Genomic DNA, 21689 nt, shown 5'->3' on the forward strand with positions numbered 1-21689 from the left:
TCTCGGCGCCAGTCTCGCTTGCCCTGGTACCGGTCCTTAGACAAGTGGCGTTACTTCTCATCACCCCAGCGTTTGTCCACCAGGGTCAGCAGACAGATGCAGGCCTCATTGGCCCCTCCCTCGTATCCAGAGGGGCAGTGGTTGGGATCAGACCGGAACTTCAGCCCATCGCCCAGAACGGTCAACTTGCCACCAACAGGGGAGTCCGGAGTGGCACCGGTATTGGTGCCAGTGCAACTAGGACAGTAGACTCCCCAGTGGCAGTACTGGGACCAGTGTTGGGTGCCGATGGTACCGGTTCAGTATTCTCAACCGTCCCTGGCCGCATCAGACAAGCTGACTGCAGCACCGCCAGCACCACCATCAGAGTATGGTGCCGAGGCAGTGCACCAAACCCCGACACTGAGGGAGCCCTCCCCCAAGAAAGAGGGGGACAGCACCATTCTGGAGGCAGTGCAATCGTTGTCCGCAGACGAGGCAGTAGCCAGTCCCTTCCATCCTAGCAGTCCTCCGGATGATTTTAAAGAGCACCAGGCTCTCCTTAAACGGGTGGCGGAGAATCTGTCCCTACAGATTGAAGAGGTGACTGAAGAAATTGACGACCTCTTCAACATCATCTCAGCCGCCGCTCCGGCAAAGATAGCCTTGCCCATAGAATCAGAGAATATCAGGGTTGGAAGGGACCTCAGGAGGTCATCTAGTCCAACCCCTTGCTCAAAGCAGGACCAATCCCCAACTAAATCATCCCAGCCAGGGCTTTGTCAAGCCTGATCTTAAAAATATCTAAGGAAGGAGATTCCACCATCTCCCTAGGTAACGCATTCCAGTGTTTCACCACCCTCCTAGTGAAAAAGTTTTTCCTAATATCCAACCTAAATCTTCCCCACTGCAACTTGAGACCATTACTCCTTGTTCTGTCATCTGCTACCACTGAGAACAGTCTAGAGCCATCCTCTTTGGAACCCACTTTCAGGTAGTTGAAAGCAGCTATCAAATCCCCCCTCATTCATCTCTTCTGCAGACTAAACATCCCCAGTTCCCTCAGCCTCTCCTCATAAGTCATGTGTTCCAGTCCCCTAATCATTTTTGTTGCCCTCCGCTGGACTCTTTCCAATTTTTCCACATCCTTCTTGTAGTGTGGGGCCCAAAACTAGACACAGTACTGCAGATGAGGGCTCACCAATGTTGAATAGAGTGGAACGATCACGTCCCTCGATCTGCTGGCAATGCCCCTACTTATACATCCCAAAATGCCATTGGCCTTCTTGGCAACAAGGGCACACTGTTGACTCATATCCAGCTTCTCATCCACTGTAACCCGTAGGTCCTTTTCTGCAGAACTGCTGCCGAGCCATTCAGTCCCTCGTCTGTAGCGGTGCATGGGATTCTTCCATCCTAAGTGCAGGACTCTGCACTTGTCCTTGTTGAACCTCATCAGATTTCTTTTGGCCCAATGCTCTAATTTGTCTAGGTCCCTCTGTATCCTATCCCTATCCTCCAGCGTATCTACCACTCCTCCCAGTTTAGTGTCATCAGCAAACTTGCTGAGGGTGCAATCCACACCATCCTCCAGATCATTTATGAAGATATTGAACAAAACCGGCCCCAGGACCGACCCCTGGGGCACTCCACTTGATACCGGCTGCCAACTAGACATGGAGCCATTGATCACTACCCGTTGAGCCCGACAATCTAGTCAGCTTTCTATCCACCTTATAGTCCATTCATCCAGCCCATACTTCTTTAACTTGCTGGCAAGAATACTGTGGGAGACTGTGTCAAAAGCTTTGCTAAAGTCAAGGAACAACATGTCCACTGCTTTCCCTTCATCCACAGAGCCAGTTATGTCGTTACAGAAGGCAATTAGATTAGTCAGGCATGACTTTCCCTTGGTGAATCCATGCTGACTGTTCCTGATCACTTTCCTCTCCTGTAAGTGCTTCAGAATTGATTCCTTGAGGACCTGCTCCGTGATTTTTCCAGGGACTGAGGTGAGGCTGACTGGCCTGTAGTTCTCAGGATCCTCCTCCTTCCCTTTTTTAAAGATGGGCACTACATTAGCCTTTTTCCAGTCATCTGGGACCTCCCCCGATCGCCATGAATTTTCAAAGATAATGGCCAATGGCTCTGCAATCACATCCGCCAACTCCTTGAGCACTCTCGGATGCAACGCATCTGGCCCCATGGACTTGTGCTCGTCCAGCTTTTCTAAATAGTCCCGAACCACTTCTTTCTCCACAGAGGGCTGTTCACCTCCTCCCCATGCTGTGCTGCCCAGTGCAGCAGTCTGGGAGCTGACCTTGTTCGTGAAGACAGAGGCAAAAAAAGTATTGAGTACATTAGCTTTTTCCACATCCTCTGTCACGAGGTTGCCTCCCTCATTCAGTAAGGGGCCCACACTTTCCTTGTCGTTAACATACCTGAAGAAACCCTTCTTGCTACTCTTAACATCTCTTGCTAGCTGCAACTCCAGGTGTGATTTGGCCTTCCTGATTTCACTCCTGCAAACCCGAGCAATATTTTTATACTCATCCCTGGTCATTTGTCCAATCTTCCACTTCTTTTAAGCTTCTTTTTTGTATTTAAGAGCAGCAAGGATTTCACTGTTAACCCAAGCTGGTCGCCTGCCATATTTACTATTCTTTCTACACATTGGGATGGTTTGTCCCTGTAACCTCAATAAGGATTCTTTAAAATACAGCCAGCTCTCCTGGACTCCTTTCCCCCTCATGTTATTCTCCCAGGGGATCTTGTCCATCAGTTCCCTGAGGGAGTCAAAGTCTGCTTTTCTGAAGTCCAGGGTCTGTATTGTGCTGCTCTCCTTTCTTCCTTGTGTTAGGATCCTGAACTCAACCATTTCATGGTCACTGCCTCCCAGGTTCCCATCCACTTTTGCTTCCCCTACTAATTCTTCCCGGTTTGTGAGCAGCAGGACAAGAAGAGCTCTGCCCCTAGTTGGTTCCTCCAGCACTTGCACCAGGAAATTGTCCCCTAGCACCATCTACCCAGAGGTGCTCAAGTTAGCCAAGTCTGTGTGGCAAACCCCTCATCTATTCTGCCTACCTCAAAAAAGGTGTAAAAGAAATACTGTGTCCCTGCAAAGGGCTTTGAATATCTGTATGCTCACCCCCCACACCCCATGGCATCCCTGGTCTTGTCCGCGGTGAGCGAAAAGGACAGACAGGGCCATCCCAGCAGAACGCCCAAAAATAAAGAAGCAAAGAGACTGGACTTATTTGGGAGGAAAATTTATTCGACGGCCAGCTTACAGTTCCGGGTCTCCAACCACCAAGCTCTGCTAGGGGGTTATAACTTTAACCTGTGGGACTCCCTAAATAAGTTCATGGAGGCCCTCCCATAGCATCATGCCCAAGGGTGCTCCACCTTGCTGAGCAAAGGCACAGCGGTAGCCCCCGGAGTCCTCCAGATGGCCTGGGATGCGACAGCAGTGACCATGCAATGTAGCGCTTGGCTGCAGGCTTCTGGGCTGTCCCAGGAGATACAGACCACAATACAGGACCTGCCATTCAAGGGTTTGGGGCTCATTTCTGAGCTAACTGACTCTAGGCTCCATGGGCTCAAGAACTCCCGAGCCACCCTCTGTTCCTTGGGTTTGCATACCCTGCAGCAGTCCAGGAAACTGTCCGCCTCCTCCTTCTCTGAAGCAGTCTTGGTCCTGGGGAGCTCCCAGATCTGACTTCTACAGGAGGAATGACAAGGATAAAGGGCCTAAGCGGTGCTACCTATCTGCCTTCTGCTCATCTGCGCAGGCTGACCCTCCCAAGAGTCAGGGAGGCCAGAAACAATCATTTTGAGGATGTGCTCGAGGACAGTTCCCCAGCCAATGCACCGTGTCCACCCTTCCTTTTCCTCAACCGCATCTGCCCTTTCCAGTTGGTCTGGTCCCGGGTCATCTCAGACCGGTGGGTGCTAGACACGGTCTCTTCAGGCAACACCCTGCAGTTTGCAGCTGACTGTCCTTTCCACCCCCCTTTCCTGTCCCCCTTCAGGGACCCCTCTCATGAGCAACTTCTCGTACAGGAGGTCGAAAACTTCCTATGCCTGGGGGCAGTGGAAACAGTCCTGTGGAACATGGAAACCAGAGGATTTTACTCCCATTACTTCCTAATTACGAAGGCAAAAAGGGGCCTCAAACCCAGCCTAGACCTGCATTGCCTCAACAAGTATCTCAAGAAGTTGAAGTTTCGCATGGTCTCCCTAGCCTCCATCATTCCCTCCCTGGATCTGGGAGACTGGTACACCGCCCTAGAATTGAAGGACGCATACTTCCACATCTCCATCTTCCTGCGCACCGGCTTTTCCTCCATTTTACATTGGGCGGGTGCCATTCCCAGTTTATGGCATTGCCCTTTGGTCTCTCGTCATTCCCAAAGGTATTCACAAAATGCATAGCACCAGTGGCTGCTTACCTGAGACATTGAGGGGTCCAGATAGTTGTACCTCGATGACTGGTTGTTAAAGGGACGGTCCGCGGATCAGGTACGGAGGCATCGTGACCTGGTATGTTCCACTTGTCATGACCTGGGGTTGATTATAAATGAGAAAAAGTCAACCCTAAACCCAGTACAATGCATAGAATTCATTGGGGCGGTCCTCGACTCCACTCGGGCCAGGGCCTTCCTCCCTGATGCTCGGATCCGGGCCATGCGGACTTCATTGCGAGCCTGCAGGCCCACCTACTCACCGCCGCCCACATGTGCCTGAGACTGCTCGGCCACTTGGCGGCATGTACTTATGTGATCCGGCACGCGCATCTCCGCCTCAGACCCCTTCAAGCATGGCTAGAGTCGGCCTATGTCCCCAACTGCCACAGCATGGACAAGGTGGTCAGGATCCCGGACGAAGTACTCTTATCCCTTGCCTGGTTGCAGGATCCTGAAGGGAGTTCCCTTGGTGACCCTGGTCTCCAACACCTCAGACCTGGGATGGGGAGCGAACTTGGGTGCTCTCAGCTCTCAAGGTCACTGGTCCAGTTGCGATCGCTCTCTACATATCAGTGTCAGAGAGCTCAGGGTGGTTTGACTGGCCTGCTAAACCTTTCTTCCTCAGATTCAAGACAGGGTGGTTCAGGTCCTGATGGACAGTATGGCTACAGTCTTCTATATCAGCAGGCAGGGTGGAGCCAGGTCATGCCCTCTGCCAGGAAGCCTTCTGGCTTTGGGACTTTTGCCTGGAGCACAATGTCCATCTCATAGCCGCTCACCTTCCAGGGATCAGGAACAGGATGAAAGGTTGCGCTGTATCCACTCAAAGAATTTCTTCTTGGATCACCGCCTGTATTCGCTTCTGCTATGACCAAGTGAAGGTGCTGCCTCTGGCGATTGTCATGGCCCACTCTACCAGGGCACAGGCCTCCTCGCCAGCTTTTCTGGCCCGTGTGTCTATCCAGGACATCTGCAGAGCAGCCACCTGATCCTCTGTCCATACCGTTACGTCCCACTGTGCGCTGACCCAGAAGCCCGGGAGAATGCTGGCTTTGGCAGGGCAATACTGCAAGCTACTAAACTGTGAACTCTGAGCTCACATCTGTGGATACTGCTTGTGAGTCACCTAAAATGGAATTGACATGAGCAAGCCCTCAAAGAAGAAAAAAGGTTACCTCCTTTCGTAACTGTTGTTCTTCGAGATGTGTTGCTCATGTCCATTCCATTTCCCGCCCTCCTACCTCGCTGTCGGAGTCGCCGGCAAGAAGGAACTGAGGGGGCACAGGTCTGGCAGCACCTGATACGCCACTGTATGGGAGCGCCACTACAGGGGGCGCCACAGCTGGCCCTCTACAGATACTACTAAGGCAGAAATATCTGGCAACTGTGCACATAGACGCATGCACATTTAAAATGGAATGGACATGAGCAACACATCTCGAAGAACAACAGTTACGAAAGGTAGGTAACTGGTTTATGTAACCTATCATTTAAATCTGTTTCTGTACCAAATGACTGGAGGATAGCTAATATGATGCCCATTTTTAAAAAAGGCTCCAGAGGTGATCCTGGCAATTACAGGCCAGTAAGACTGACTTCAGTACCAGGTAAATTGGTTGAAACTATAGTAAAGAACAGAATTGTCAGACGCACAGATACAGATAATTTTGTTGGGGAAGAGTCAACATGGTTTTTGTAAAGGGAAATCATGCCTCACCAATTTACTAGAATTCTTTGAGGGGGTCAACAAACGTGCACAAGGGGGATCCAGTGGATATAGTGTACTTAGATTTTCAGAAAACCTTTGACAAGGTCCCTCACCAAAGGCTCTTAAGCAAAGTAAGCTGTCATGGGATAAGAGGGAAGGTCCATTCATGGATTGATAACTGGTTAAAAGATAGGAAACAAAGGGTAGGAATAAATGGTCAGTGTTCAGAATGGAGAGAGATAAATAGTGGTGTCCCCCCAGGGGTCTGTACTGGGACCAGTACTATTCAACATATTCATAAATGGTCTGGAAAAAGGGGTAAACAGTCAGATGGCAACAATTGCAGATGATACAAAACTACTCAAGATAGTTAAGTCCAAAGCAGACTGCGAAGAGCTACAAAGGATCTCACAAAACTAGGAGACTGGGGAACAAAATAGCAGATGAAATTCAATGGTGATAAATGCAAAGTAATGCACATTGGAAAACATAATCCCAACTATAAATATAAAATGATAGGGTCTAAATTAGCTGTTACCACTCAAGAGAGAGATCTTGGAGTCATTGTGCATAGTTCTCTGTAAACATCCACTCAATGTGCAGCAGCAGTCAAAAAGGCTAACAGAATATTGGGAATCATTAAGAAAGGGATAGATAAAAAGACAGAAAATATCATATTCCCTCTATATAAATCCATGGTATGCCCACATCTTGAATACTGCGTGCAGCTGTGGTCGTCCCATCTCAGAAAAGATATATTGGGATTAGAAAAGGTTCAGAAAAGGGCAACAAAACTGATTAGGGGTATGGAACAGCTTCTGTATTAGGAGAGATTAATAGGATTGGACGATTAAGGGGGGATATGATAGAGGTCTATAAAATCATGACTGTTGTGGAGAAAGCACATAAGGAAATGTTATTTACTCCTTCTCATAACACAAGAACTAGGGGTCACCAAATGAAATGAATAGGCAGCAGGTTTAAAAGAAACAAAAGGAAGAATTTCATCACACAATGCCCAGTCAACGTGAGGAATTCTTTGCCAGAGGATGTTTTGAAGGCCAAGACTATCACAGGGTTCAAAAAAGAACTAGATAAATTAATGGAGGATAGGTCCATCCATGGCTTTTAGCCAGGATGGGCAGGAGTGGTGTCCCTAGCCTCTATTTGCCAGAAGCTGGGAATGGGCAATGGGATGGATCACTTGATGATTACCTGTTCTGTTCATTCTCTCTGGGCATCTGCCATTGGCCACCGTCGGAATACAGGATTCTGGGCTAAATAGACCTTTGGTCTGACCCAGTATGGCTGTTCTTATAGCGCTTTGTTTTGAGTCAGTTTAAAAGAATGATTTACAACTTTTCTTGACTTGTTAATAAAAAAAAGTGGTTTGATATATTGCAGTTACTTTGTACTTGTACTATTACAGATACTATTTTTGATTGGACATTTTTACAACAGAGGCCTGAAAGTTATGTTGGTCTCTGGTGAAGAATCTAAACACAGCCTTCACCAACAGCAATCTAGTAACAGGTTCCTATTTAGGGCTACTTTGACTCTTTTCTCCTACCCCTGAAAATACAGAGGTACCTGAGTGTACTGTCCCATTGCAATTTCTTCCCCGCTCCTCTGTTGCTTCCAGAAGGCAATAATTTGTGCAATCCCTTTACCAGATGTAGATTGTTTCCCTTCCCATGCACCCTGCCAAATCCGCTGATTTGTACATTTCATGGCAAAATCAAGTCTTTGCCCCCACTCTGCCCTCTCCTTATTCACCTGCTTCTGAGGGAAAGTAGAAGTCACGCTACATCTGCTTTCTCCCCACATCCGAAGTAATGATCTGTAGGCTAACCAGTGAGATAGTGATAAGCCTTATATCCCCTCTTTTCTCTGGGTGGCCACATTAGGCTGGTCCACAATTGGATCTCATATCAGGAACCTTCTGATTGTTATAGGTATAGACAGAGATTTCAGTAATGTACATTTACAGCTGCGTTAATTAACTGTTTCTTGCACATTGTGTTTAAACTGAATATATTTAGTGAAAGAACCACCTGTAGTGATTAATGGAATACTTCTTACCTTCATAGTCTGATAATTTGGTACACAGCATCTTTAGTTTCAAACTGTGCATTTTTACATAAACGTACAACAGAGAGTGGTAGAAATCATATTGGAACTACTAATATTACAGAGCACCAATAGGTTTCGCCTGAAGACTTTCCACAGACAATGTGGCCAGGTTCACTGGTAAAATCCTATTGCTTTCCACCACTCCCAGAAACACAAAATGAGTATTAACCCATTTTAACTAGCCAATTAAGCTGGGTTTATACCTGCTGTGCATTTCTAGAATGGTGCATATCTCAGTACTGTTACAAGTAATGTGCCTCAAATTGTAGGAGTCAGTCCTCAGATGTTTTGAACATGGCTTCAGCACCAGAGGAAGAAAGGAAGGGATCCTGGGTCAGATGTGGGGCGGGACGGGGAGGGGGTGGGTGGGAGGGAAGGGAGAGGAGAATGACCCTTAGAACAAGTTACAGTAGCCTTAGGGCTGCTCTAATTTACATCAGCTGTGAGCATTTCAGGGGCCCAAGATAGGCAAAGTGCCCATGTTATGCCCCCACCTACCCTCCCATGTGTCCCAAATGCCTCCTGTCTGGGCTGGGGAGTCAGTGAATATAAACCACCAGAGGATTCCTCTCTTGTAGGAAGAATCCTCAGCTGTGCAACTTGGAATGATTTTAAGTACACTTTGCATCACTCGCAGCAATTCAAAGAAGATTTAACCTGGCTGAGGCTCTGACTATTATTATTATTACTTTACCTCTAATGTAATTTTTTTGCCATTTATGCTTTTCATTTACTTTTTTGTATTTGGATAATTAAAGCAGACTGGTCTGAGTCTTTTTAGTATCTGGTTCTAATGCACTTCTACAATGCTGCTGTATTTTTGTTTCCAACAATATAGGGGAAAGCTAATCTCATAAAAATCTTTTAATTTATTTTTTATAATATTTATTAACATGGTTTTGTTAGTTTTATAAGACTATTTCCTTTAAACTAAACCTAAAATTTGGTTCTCAAGTTTTTTCACGTGGCGGGTATTTATTTTCAGACAATTCTGGAATTTCCTTATCAAACTTAGGATAATTTGTATGTATTTTTAATAGGACCACGATATGCTGTACAAATAGGTGACAAAATTATTGACTATAATGAAGAATTCCGCCTATTTCTGTCAACGCGAAACCCAAATCCCTTTATTCCACCTGATGCAGCTTCTATTATTACTGAAGTTAACTTTACTACAACAAGAAGTGGTTTAAGAGGACAGGTAGGCATTTAACATTTCTTATAATAAAATAATGATAATAATTAATAGACATTGGGCTGCATTCATCTCTGGAAACACCTTGACTTCTGACAACACAGACCTGGCAGAGGCCCCCATTGACAGAATATAGCTGCAATCTCCGATCTGTTGTAGGGACTAGGAGGTTATAATGCATCAAAAAAGTTTAAACAATAAAATCATTATTAAAATAATTAAATTAAAATTGTAGCTTTTTTTTTTATGTACCTTACAATCAAATCATAGACTGGCAGGTGTAACAGTCTTCATCCATCTTACATCTACTGAAATAAGTAGAAGTTCTCCATTGACTTTAACTGAGTCAGATTAAGCCCTAAATTATTAGTTACATTTGTAAGCGCATTCATGGTGCTTTTGAAATTTTAGCAAAACAGTTCTCCAGACTTCTATCCTTGCCAAACTGTACTCCCAGTCTCAAAATACTTTGCCTTGTGGTGAAGCAGAGGTCCATGAAATCTAAAGGCTGAATGTGTTAGGTCTTCCACCAAATTGCTGGGAGCTGCTGAGAGTTTGGTCTATGACATTTAGAGAGAAGTGGGACAAATAGAGGGCCACTAGAAAAAACGAGGAATTAGAAAACAAAACCCCTCATCATTTCAAAACATTACTCATTGGGAAGCTAGTTTATTCAAAACTAACGAACATAAAATTTGACATTGGAGAAAAAGGTAAAACACTAAATGTCTAGCTTAACCAGACATACAACTCATCTCTGCCTGCTGAAAACAGGAAAACAGCGGAGCAGCATTGGTAGGAGGGCTGTTTGAGTTAGCATAAAGTTGCTGGAAGAAGCCAAATAAACAGGTAAGAAATTACCATTATTTCTTATTGGATCTACTTGTTGGTTATGTCTATGTTATGAGCTAGGTGGGTGCTCCCCAGCGCAGATAAACATACCTGTGCTAGCTCTCATCTGAGCTAGCATAGTAAAAATAGTAGTGCAGTTGCAGTAGCACAAGGAGCAGCAGCAGTGGTATGGACTAGTCACCACAAATATGTACCTATGGTATTCTGGTGCATTTGTGCTTCATCTGGCTAGCCCTTGCCACTGCTCCCTGTGCATCGGTAGTTACACTATTATTTTTAGGTTTCAGAGGAACAGCCGTGTTAGTCTGTATTCGCAAAAAGAAAAGGAGTACTTGTGGCACCTTAGAGACTAACCAATTTATTTGAGCATGAGCTTTCGTGAGCTACAGCTCACTTCATCAGATGTTGAAGTGAGCTGTAGCTCACGAAAGCTCATGCTCAAATAAATTGGTTAGTCTCTAAGGTGCCACAAGTACTCCTTTTCTTTTTTCTATTATTTTTAGCTTGCTAAATCAGAGAGCTAGCATGAGTAAGTCTACACGAGCTGGGAAGCAGGACCCTAGCTTGGAGTGTAGATGTAGTCTTTGAAGCCCATGCTTTCCCCTGTTCTCATAATGTACTCCATTTATCATCACTGTATTTTGCATACACAAGGGCTACGATACTGGACTTACAGAGTCTAGTGTTTAAGCATGTGTTAAAAATGTTGGGTAATGTACATGGCCAAAATTGAAGCACATATATGTTACTGAGGTTAGTATTTTCCTTCTTGTTGAATATGTTGCTTTCCTCTTAGCTTTTAGCTTTAACTATCCAGCACGAAAAACCAGATTTGGAAGACCAGAAGACAAAACTCTTGCAACAAGAAGAGGAGAAGAAGATACAATTAGCTAAACTAGAGGAATCTCTTTTGGAGGTAAAATAAATATGTCCTACTGATTTCAGATTAACATAGTAGATCTAATACTGGTATCTGTTTAAAAGCCAGATGCTAAAATTGTTAATAGCAATAATGAGCTTAAGAATTTGTCTGGAGGGGTGGGGAAAGGAAATGTGTAAACTCATGGTGAATTGTAGCATTTCAGGACATTCGAGATTATCACAGCCACATTAGGATCAAATATCCAGTTAGTGCTTGAATTGTGCGGCTGGATGTAGGAGAGGTTCATATATCAGGCTACCACTTCTTACTGAAGTGGGTTGAAAAAAGGAAAATGTTTGTTAGTTTAGAAAATACTTTTTCTCTTATTTTGAGTGATGAAAAATTGCCATATTTTCTGTCAGGAGATAGTCACAAAGGATATGTACCCCATTTAATCAAGATATGTATGTTGAAATGTAGAAATTAAAAATAAAATCCAGTAGGATGTACAGAGACTGAGATGTGTGTTACTTTTGTGCCTTCTGAAAATAAATACAGGAAATGTGTAAGATCTCAAAAAATTAAAATATGAAAATGAATTCAGAAAATGTGATTCTCACTTTTAATACTCTACCATTAGAATAAAGGTACTGATTGCCTATGAGCCAAGTTTCTCTTTTCAGTTCTGTTTTCCTTCTGTTATTTTGAAGTTGGTTTTCTAAATATTCTGTTGGACTTTGATTCTAATGAAAGAGAACATGATCTGAATTGAATAGTACACCTGTAGAGAAAGGATAACTTCAAAGGAACAGGATTAAGTTTCAGCACAGTTGATGCATTTGTGAAAACATCCAACAATTTTTTTGAAGCAGTGCAACTGTTTTTTTGTGTGTGTAATAAGTCTCATTAGGTACAGTACATTTTAGGAAACAGTGAATTTTGTTTTATATTGCTTTTCAGCCATAAAGACTTTGTGCCAGACTGTGAACCCGTTACTCCCACTGGTGAGCAGTTTCTTGTTTGAGTCATCCCACTGAAATCAAAGTCAGAACTCTTCAGAGTATCTGCTTACTATTAGGAGTAAGGGATCACAGTGTGGTCATATTGCCTTTTATTGTACTTGTCTTGCTGAATATGGGCCTGCTCCATTGCCTATTAAAGTCAAATAAATCTTTATGTTGCTTTTAAGAGACATTGGATTGGGCATTCTGGGTATCATCCTGCACCATTAATTCAGTAGGGGCTTTCCTGTTTGCTTCAGTGAGAGTAGAATCAGGCCCTCTATCCACTGGTTTTATGTTCTACTAATTCTGTTACATCCCTACATTTTTTGGTATTCTCTTGATATATTGTTAGAGCTGCTGTAGATTTGAGGAAATCTGCCTAATTATTATTATTCATGAGAGTAATTCTGCTATGAAAATGGTTTAAGTCAGCAGAAGCCTTTTACAATGCAGTTTGGGAAAAAAAGATATGTAGATAATAACAGAACCTATTACTTACTTACTTTACTTTTTAAACAGTACCATTACATGCAGTCAACCTTTCAAAACGACATAGGAATGAAAAGATTGATAAGTTGACTATGTCCTTGCAAGTCAGCAGTGTTTCTTACTAAAATTTCCTACTGAAGTAAATACTAACGTAATTACAGTAGTTGCAGATATATTGTAAGCTGTTAATTAGCTAATTTCAGAAGGGAAGTTAGAACCTTAGAGCAAGTATGTCACACTTGTTTAGTGGTGAGGTCTGAATTAGAATTTCAGATGGGGGTTAGAAGAAGGGAGTAAAAACGTTAACTGGCAAGAGGCAAATTTTGCAATATTTTCTGACTAGAGAGTTTGCCAGAAATAGTGAAATTAAATAGTGAATTTAGAGATAATTAGACTTTGTTCTTCGAGAAGTGTCCCTGTGGATGCTCCACGTAAGGGGTCTTGGTGCCTTGCGCTTGTAATCAGAGATTTGTAGTAATAGTGCCCCGGTTGGCCACACATGCGCGGCAGCTGTTTCACGCCGCTCCAAGTGGCTACCAAGCATGTGCAGCCAACCGTCCCCCAGTTCCTTCTCTACCGCCTTTGGCTTGAGTTGGAGCGACCGCAGCGCCCCTTATAACTTTAGATATTATTAGATATTATTTTGTGTCCCCCCCAGCTAGTAACCTCTTATTCCTTTATTTTTCCTATTTCTTGTTTATCTTATGAAAAAAATTACTAGTTGTCTGCCTTCCCCGCGAAAAACAGAAGAGGGACAGAATGGGATTATTCCTATTTCTTCTTCAAAACTAATGTCCCTTCAGGTATGCCCAGCTCTCTTGGCTTTAAATGCTGCCTGACCTGCAGACTCTCTGTACCGGTCTCTGACGGCCACGTGTAGTATGTCCAGTGCTTAGGGGAGACACACATTGCTCAGAAATGTCCCCACTGCAAAAAACTGACCGTTCGGACGAGGAAGGTCAGGGATCTCCAATTAAAACTCCTGATGATGGAGAAATCCCTCAAACCAGCCTCTGACCCCAAGTCCAGGATGTCTCCTGGCCAACGGTCACCAGTGGCAGCGTCTGACAGGGGCTCTACCTCCAAAGTGACTACTAGGAGTTTTCTCCTGAAAAGGGCACAAAAAAGTGGTCTCATTCTTCGCCACAGTGAGATTCGCCTCCAAAAAAGCGATCTCTGAAGTAAAAATCTACCCCGGTACCAAAGGCACCGAAAGCACTGGACCATGAGGCACTGGGAATATGCAGTCCTGAGATTTCCTGCCGCTTTCACCCTGATTCCCAGCCAGAGCATGCTGCTGTCCTTGGTGCTGATTCTCCCGGTGCCACAGCAATTAATCAAACAGGGAGATCTCCTTGTTACTGTTGCCGGCACCCAGTGCCGAGAGGCAAAACAACAGCAAGGGGGGGTTTTGTTACCCGGTGTGCTTCACTCAATAATCACAACGGGGTGGAGAAGCTGAAAAGTTTATTTGCAGCTGCAAACAAGGTACAGGGAGAATAGAATTTCAAATCCTGCACCTTAGAGCAGGTTATTATACACACTTTTATATTTTTTAATGCTACTGCACTACACATTAGCTAATTAAAACTTTATATAAATAGTTTGCTTTTTTATATGGGTTACAACAATGTTTATTTTTTGCAACTTTTAACAAGCATTTTTAGCAACTTAAACAACTAGCACATTTTGTCTGGCCCTGTAACTGTCTCTCTTATTATCTTTAGCTTGGCGTCAGCAAACCTTACACTATGAGGCATTATTTGCGACTGCAACATTGTTTTAAAAGCAAAAGAGCTTATTTAAACTAGCTAGGCCTGAATTTTATTAAGGGGGGTTGAGAAGAAGCCCTTAGGCCTTCAGCAGGGAGACTTTTTTGACTTTTATGGCTTTTTATCCCCCCAACTTAACTAGTGGCCATACCTTGGGGTCTCCAACATTACCTCAACACCTGGGACTCTGCTATTCGGCACCGACGGCACCCCAGCCAGACCGGGACCAAGCTTGGTTGCTACTCCCTTTGGCTCAGCTCCTCCTCTCTTCAGCGATGAGGACGAAGAGGATGAGGCAGGGATCTACACCCTGCACCATTCCTCACCTAAACCAGGACCCTCTCAGCACTGCATGTCTACAGATGCAGAAGGCTGGCAGCCTCCACCATTGGTACTGCCTCCCATGGCATTTCCACCCAACTCGGCATACTGGGACCCATGGGCATTATATAGGGCTCAGAACCACAGGCCCTCCCAACCCACTTAGATCCAGAACAACTTGCTCCCCTTCACCTCCTGCACCAGCTCCTTCAGAAGCGCTGGATGAGGAGGTAGAGGAACCTGAAGATGCGCCTGAGGGTGATACCCTTCCACCCACCCACATTTCATCTTCATCGCCAGACAAAACAATAATTCCACCACTCCCTACCTCGGGGGATGATTTCAAATCCTTCCAGGAGCTCTTCAAACGAGTAGCTGAATCCCTAGACATCTCAGTAGCAGAGCTACCAGAGACCCAGCACAAACTCATGCTTCAGGCATCCCCATCAGCAAAGATTGCATTGCCTATTAATGAAGCCATAATGGATCTGACAAAAATAATCTGTCAGACACCTGCCACAGCCCCACCTTTTTGTAAAAGATCTGACAAGAAGTAGTATGTCCCTACAAAAGGAACTGAGTTTTTATTCACCCCCCCCCACCCCAAACTCATTGGTGGTAGAAGTGGTTAATCAAAGGGGAAAGCAACATCAATCTAGAACCACCCCTTGTGACAAGGACTGGAAAAGGCTAGACCTTTTCAGGCAGAAAGCCTACTGATCAGCTACCCTCCAATTCTGTATAGCCAACTACTTGGCCTAAATGGCCAAATATACACGAAACCTGTTCTCTCAAATGTCAGCTTTTATTGAACAGCTTCCAGATGACAAATGAGAGCAATATAAGGCTAACATCATGGAGAGTTCCCTCATCGCCAGAACAGCCTTTGAGCCTTCTCTTGATTCTCCAGGTACGGCAGCACGTTCAGTAGCTACATCCGTCGTCATGCGTCGCACTTCCTGGCTACATCTGTCCCGGTTTCCAAGGGAAGTTCAAGCCACAGTTGATGACTTACCTTTTGGAGGCCAAAAACTGTTTGCGGACAACACCGACGCGCCATTACACACCTTAAAGGACTGCCAGGCAACCTTGAAGACACTTGGAATTTATGTCGCTCCAAATAAACAGAAACAGGGCAGAATTTACAAGCCACAATTCCGCACTGCTCCATATGCTCAACCCCAACGACACTATGACCAATGCCGGCAGCTCCAAGATCAGCCATCTACGCCTGACCATCTACTTCCAGGCAAACATTTTGAAGTATTGGTTGAGGATACGAGAACCCCACATTCCCTAATTCCAGATTTACATCTTATCTCCAGCCCATGTGGAGAACGACTGCTAACATATTACCCAGTCTAGAAGACCAGCACTACAGACAAATGGGTTCTGGAAATTATCCAGCAGGGTTACTCCATCCCCTTTATTTCTATCCCACCTGCCCATTCCCCTTCCCTGTCCCTCCTCAGGGACCCCTCTCATGAGCACCTGTTACAACAGGAAATAAATCACCTCTTACAATTAAGTTCCGTGGAACCTGTGACAGTTCAACACAGTGGGAGAGGGTTTTATTCCCATTATTTTCTCACTCAGAAAAAAAACTGGAGGGTGGAGTTCCATCCTGGATTTATGGAAACTCAACAAGTTTGTGAGAACACAGTGTTTCAAAATGGTGACTCCATCCACAATAATTCTGGCATTGGAGAAAGGAGATTGGCTCTTGGCCCTCGACCTACAAGACTCTTACTTTCATGTTACCATCCACCTGGCGCACAGATGATTCCTGCACTTCACCCTAGGGAAACAACATTTCCGATAAGAGTGCTTTCTTTTGGCCTGTCCACCGCCCCAAGGTTGTTTTCCAAAGTTCTCGCCATTGTGGCTGCTCACCTTCCCAGCAGGGAGTGATGATCTTTCCATATTTAGACGACTGCCTTCTAAAGGCACCAACACAACAGACAGCAACGAGCACCACTCACATGACAATAACCCTTTTTACAGCCCTGGGCTTACAAATAAATCTTCAGATGTCCACCCTGATACCTACACAACAGTAGACGTTTATAGGGGCACATCTTGACTGTCTCAACGTGACAGCAAGATTACCCCAACAACGCTTTCTCACCTCAACTAATCTGATTACAACAGTGAGGGGAAGCCCACAAACATCCACCAGAACGTTCTTAAAACTTTTGGGGCACATGACGACTACAACATTTGTTGTAAAATATGCCAGGCTCCACATGAGATGTTTACAGGCCTGGCTCTGCATGGTCTATATACTGCCCAGACACTCCCTCAACAGATGTCTCACAATGTCCCGCAGAGTGAAGGACTTGCTCACATGGTGGACATGCTCAGGTGTCCCCTTCCTACAAAAAGCTCCATCTATGACAATCACCACAGAAGCTTCCCTCCTGGGTTGGAGGGCACACTTACATGACAATACCATCCAGGGTCGCTGGTCAGTAGCGGAATCCAATCCCCACATAAACTTACTGGAGTTAAGGGCAGTCCAGAATGCTTGCCAGCACTTTCTTCCTCTAATACACAACAAGACTGTCAAGATTCTCACTGACAATCTAGCAACTATGTACTATATAAACTGCCAAGGCAGGCTTGATCTTATCCCCTCTGTTCAGAAGCAGTTTGGCTCTGGCAATGGTGCATCACCAGCAACATACATTTTCTGGCATCCTATTTGCCCGGATGCCAGAACGCAACAGCGGATCAACTAAGCAGAGACTTCTTCCAAACCCATGAGTGGGAGATGCTTCCCGGAATCCTCAAAGCTGTATTCAGACAATGGGGATTCCCCACAATAGACCTATTTGCTACTGCCCACAATGCCAAGTGTCCACAGTACTGCTCCCAGGCCAGACTGGGGCACAACTCCCGGGGCGACACCTTCCTTCTGAAATGGGAAGCTCCACTTTGTATGCCTTCTCTCCAATCCCATTGCTGAGTTGTGTCCTTCACAAGATTAGGCAAAACAAATCCAGGGTCATTCTCATTGCACCAATATGGGCCAGACAAACATGATTTCCCTAACTGAAACAGATAGCAGTGAAACCACCATGAACCCTTCCCCTAGTGCCTCATCTGCTGACACAGGATGTGGGATGTATCTGTCACCCCAACATTGCCGTACTCCACCTCAAGGCCTGGTTACTCCATGGATGAAAGGGCTCGAGAGGGAATGTTCTACTGAAGTACAAGACATACTACTGAACAGCCACAGACTAACTACAAGAAAGATGTATACGCATAAATGGAACCGATTCTGTACTTGGTGCCAAGACAACCATATTATTCCACAGTCGGCCCCATTACCCCGTATCCTCGATTATATACTGGCACTTAAAAAATCTGGGTTATCCACCAGCTCACTCAGAGTACATTTGGCTACCATCACCTCCTTCTGCACCAAGGTGGACGATTTCACCATATTTGCTAATCCATTGACTAAATGCTTCCTTAAAGGTATAGATAACACCTATCCCACACTAAGAGACCTGACTCCTAAGTGGGACCTCAGCCTTGTTCTCTGCATTCTCATGGGGAAACTGTTTGAACCCCTTGCAACCTGTTCATTGTTACACTTATCTATGGAGGTGCCCTTCCTAGTAGCCATCACATCAGCAAGAAGGGTGGGAGAACTAGGTACCCTAATGGCACACCCACCTTACACAGCATTCCTCAAAGACAAATTAATTCTGTGACCACACCCTAAATTCATATCCAAGGTCATATCAACGTTCCATTTAAATCATCCCATTTACTTACCTGTATTCTTCCCGAAACCACACACTGACAGCAGGGAGGCCTCCCTTCACACGTTAGATGTTCACAGAGCTCTAGCTTTCAATATAGAAAAAACAAAAACATTTAGAAAATCATCCAGACTCTTTTTCTCCACAACAGAATGATCAAAGGGTCAAACTATATCCAGACAAAGACTATCCAAATCCATATTGACATGTATCCAGTTGTGTTACCAAAACCACAATCTGACAGCTCCCTCTGGAGTATGCACAAACTCCACCAGAGCAATATTGACATCTGTGGCCTTTCTCAACAATGTGCCCATCGTGGACATTTGCAAAGCAGCTACCTGGGCATCAGCCCATACCTTTACTAAACACTACGCTTTAGAACAACAATCAACTGCAGACGCTCAGTTTGGACTCTTGATGCTATCCACCATACATAAACCAACTCCGAAGCTCCTCCCCTCCACTGGGGGCACTGCTCAACAGTCACCTTCTTCTCAAAGAAGAGAAGATTACTCACCTTGTGCAGTAACTGAGGTTCTTCAAGATGGTTGTCCCTATGGGTGCTCCCTACCCCCCTGCTCCCCTCTACTTCAGAGTTTTACGCCAATCCTCTGGGGTAGAGAAGGAACTAGGGGATGGTTGGCTGTGCATGCTAGGTGGCTGCTTGGAGCGGCACGAGACGGCTGCCACGCATGAGCGGCCAACCAGGGCACTGCTACTACAAACATTTGATTACAAGCGCAGGGCACCGAGACAACTGAAGTGGAGCATGCACAGGGACAGCCATCTCGAAGAACCTCAATTACTGCACAAGGTGAGTAACTTTCTCTTTAAAAAAAGTAAATAATATCCTTCCACTGTCCATTTACTTACCTCTGTAAGCAGGAAAGGGGAATACGTTTATGAATTTGCTAGTTAGATTTTCAAGCTGAAATCTAACAAACTTTGTTTGCCAATTGGATAAGTATGAATAGAATAACCCCTTTTTATTGAGTCCAGGGAATGTTGCTACTTTTAATACTGGGTTCTTTTTCCGTCAACTTTTAACTCGAACAGTATTTCTCAGATCAGGACACTTTCTTATTCTTAACCAACCAACAATGTATTAATTCATCCAGAACCACATTAGTATCCAGCCACAGTTCACAACTCATGTGTAGATAATACCAGTCTTCTCGGCATGTATTACACACACAGTACAGTCTTGCAAGCAATTACCATAGACTAGAGTTGAGGCTCAGGACTTATATCAAGGAACAATGCAAATTACCAAGATTTTTTATTACGTTGACTTGTGATCATAAATTCTCAATTCCTAACACATTGATCACACTTTCAATGATTCACTTGTCTTTAAGGCACAGATTGTGGTTAGTACTCTTTGACTAGATCAGGGGTTGGCAACCTGCGGCATGCATGCCAAAGGTGGCACGTGAGACGATTTTTACTGGCACTCTTCTGCCAGCCGGAGTCCCAGCTGCCGGCCTCACTCAGCCCACTGCCTGCCTGAGTGAACGGAACTCCAGGCCAGCAGCAGGCTGAGTGGGGCCGGAGGCCGGGACCCTGGCTGGCAGGAGCCGGTGGACAGAACCCCAGACCAGCGGTGGGCTAAGCCGCTCAGCCCGCTGCCGGTCTGGGGTTCTGGCTGCCAGCCCCTTGCCAGCCGGGGTCCCGGCTGCCGGCCCCACTCAGCCTGCTGCCGGCCTGGGTGAATGGAACCCCCAGCAGGCTGAGCAGGGCCGGCGGCCAGGACCCTGGCTGGCAGGAGCCTGCAGACAGAACCCCAGACCGGTAGTGGGCTAAGCCGCTCAGCCCGCCGCCGGTCTGGGGTTCTGTCTGCCGGCCCTGCTCAGGGCGCTGATGGTCTGGAGTTCTGGTTGCCGGCCCCTTGCCAGCTGGGGTCTTGGCCGCCTGCCCCGCTCAGCCTGCTGCCGGCCTGAGTGAATGGAACCCCAGGCCGGCAGCGGGCTGAGTGGGACTGGTGGCCAAGACCCCGGCTGGCAGGAGCCGGTGGACAGAACCCCAGACCGGCAGTGGGCTGTTGCTGGTCTGGGGTTCTGTCTGACACCCCGTTCAGCCCACTGAAGGTCTGGGGTTCTGGCCACTGGCCCCTTGTCAGCCGGGGTCCTGGCCATCGGACCTGCTCAGCCTGCTGCCGGCCTGGGATACCAGCCGCTGGTCCCGCTCACCTTGCTGCTGGTCTGGGGTTCCATCGGGGGGGGCCCTATAAATGTAAAATTTATTACTGGCATGCAAAACCTTAAATTAATGAAGACTTGGCATGCCACTTCTTAAAGGTTACCGACCCCTGGACTAGATTGATCCAAAAGTGGACAAGTTTAGAATATTAAAAACAATTGCTTAAAGTTACTGTTTTCAGTCTCTAGGCCAATTTGCTTAGACATAGAAAGGAGTTAAAAACTAATATATTCTTTCTTGAGGTCTCACTAGAGTGTGTGTAGACTTATCAAGATAACCTAGTTATTTGTATGTGAAAAAATAGAAGGGGAAATAGTCTTTGAAATGAAACCTCAGCACTTCTTTTCCTGTTCACCCTGGGATGGGGGAAGAGTCCTTTCTGCGCGGCAGTTGCTCTTAAGATTCTGCAGCTTCTTGCTGGGTTCAATCAATTTTCTTGAGCACATGGTGACCTCAGTTTTATATACTAGAGTTTATGGGCTCTTTGGAGAGGCCCATCCTCTTATTTCTATGGGACACATGCCAAGTGGGTGCTCAGGTTTCAGTTTAGGGTATATTTATGCTTCAGTGTAAGTCCAGGGTTCAAACTCAGGGTTCATGCCTAACCCCTTCTGTCTACATATAAATCATGCTAACCCAGGACTTGGACCCAGGGTCCCAGGACCCCACAGTGGTGGAGGGTCTGAGCCTGAGTGAAGCTGGGACCCAGGGTTCAAGCCCTATTGCTTTGCAGTGTAGATGCAGCCTCACTGCACTTGTGCTCTCGGAGTCTGCCAAAAGTGTTCCACAATCTCATGCTCTGACTTTCTTTGTCCTGTGTTCAGTCAAGTTTTCCCACACTGCACCACAAACAAAGGGCTACAGCGACCACATTTTAGGAAGGCACTGGGAAGTCAGGGGTATAGGTGGTTGGAATTGAGCTAGCAA

General features: G+C 45.7%; 1 protein-coding gene across 6 annotated transcripts in view; it reads left to right on the forward strand.

Annotated features, from left to right (window-relative positions):
- Positions 1 to 21689, forward strand: part of DYNC2H1 (dynein cytoplasmic 2 heavy chain 1) — a 396411-nt gene that overhangs the window by 154917 nt on the left and 219805 nt on the right. For 5 of the 6 annotated variants that reach the window (XR_012667749.1, XM_075127044.1, XM_075127048.1 and 2 more), the window contains 2 exons: positions 9327 to 9490; positions 11133 to 11252. Coding sequence is in view for 5 of the 6 variants with exons in the window: in XM_075127044.1 (XP_074983145.1) it covers positions 9327 to 9490; positions 11133 to 11252 (284 nt within the window). In the remaining variant the exon portion in view is untranslated. Of the gene's footprint in view, positions 1 to 9326; positions 9491 to 11132; positions 11253 to 12158; positions 12230 to 21689 lie in introns of those variants that run through there. The other variant, XM_048844045.2, reaches the window with a different exon arrangement.

The sequence above is a fragment of the Caretta caretta genome, chromosome 1 (assembly GCF_965140235.1).
Source record: "Caretta caretta isolate rCarCar2 chromosome 1, rCarCar1.hap1, whole genome shotgun sequence".
Lineage (NCBI taxonomy): Eukaryota > Metazoa > Chordata > Testudines > Cheloniidae > Caretta > Caretta caretta.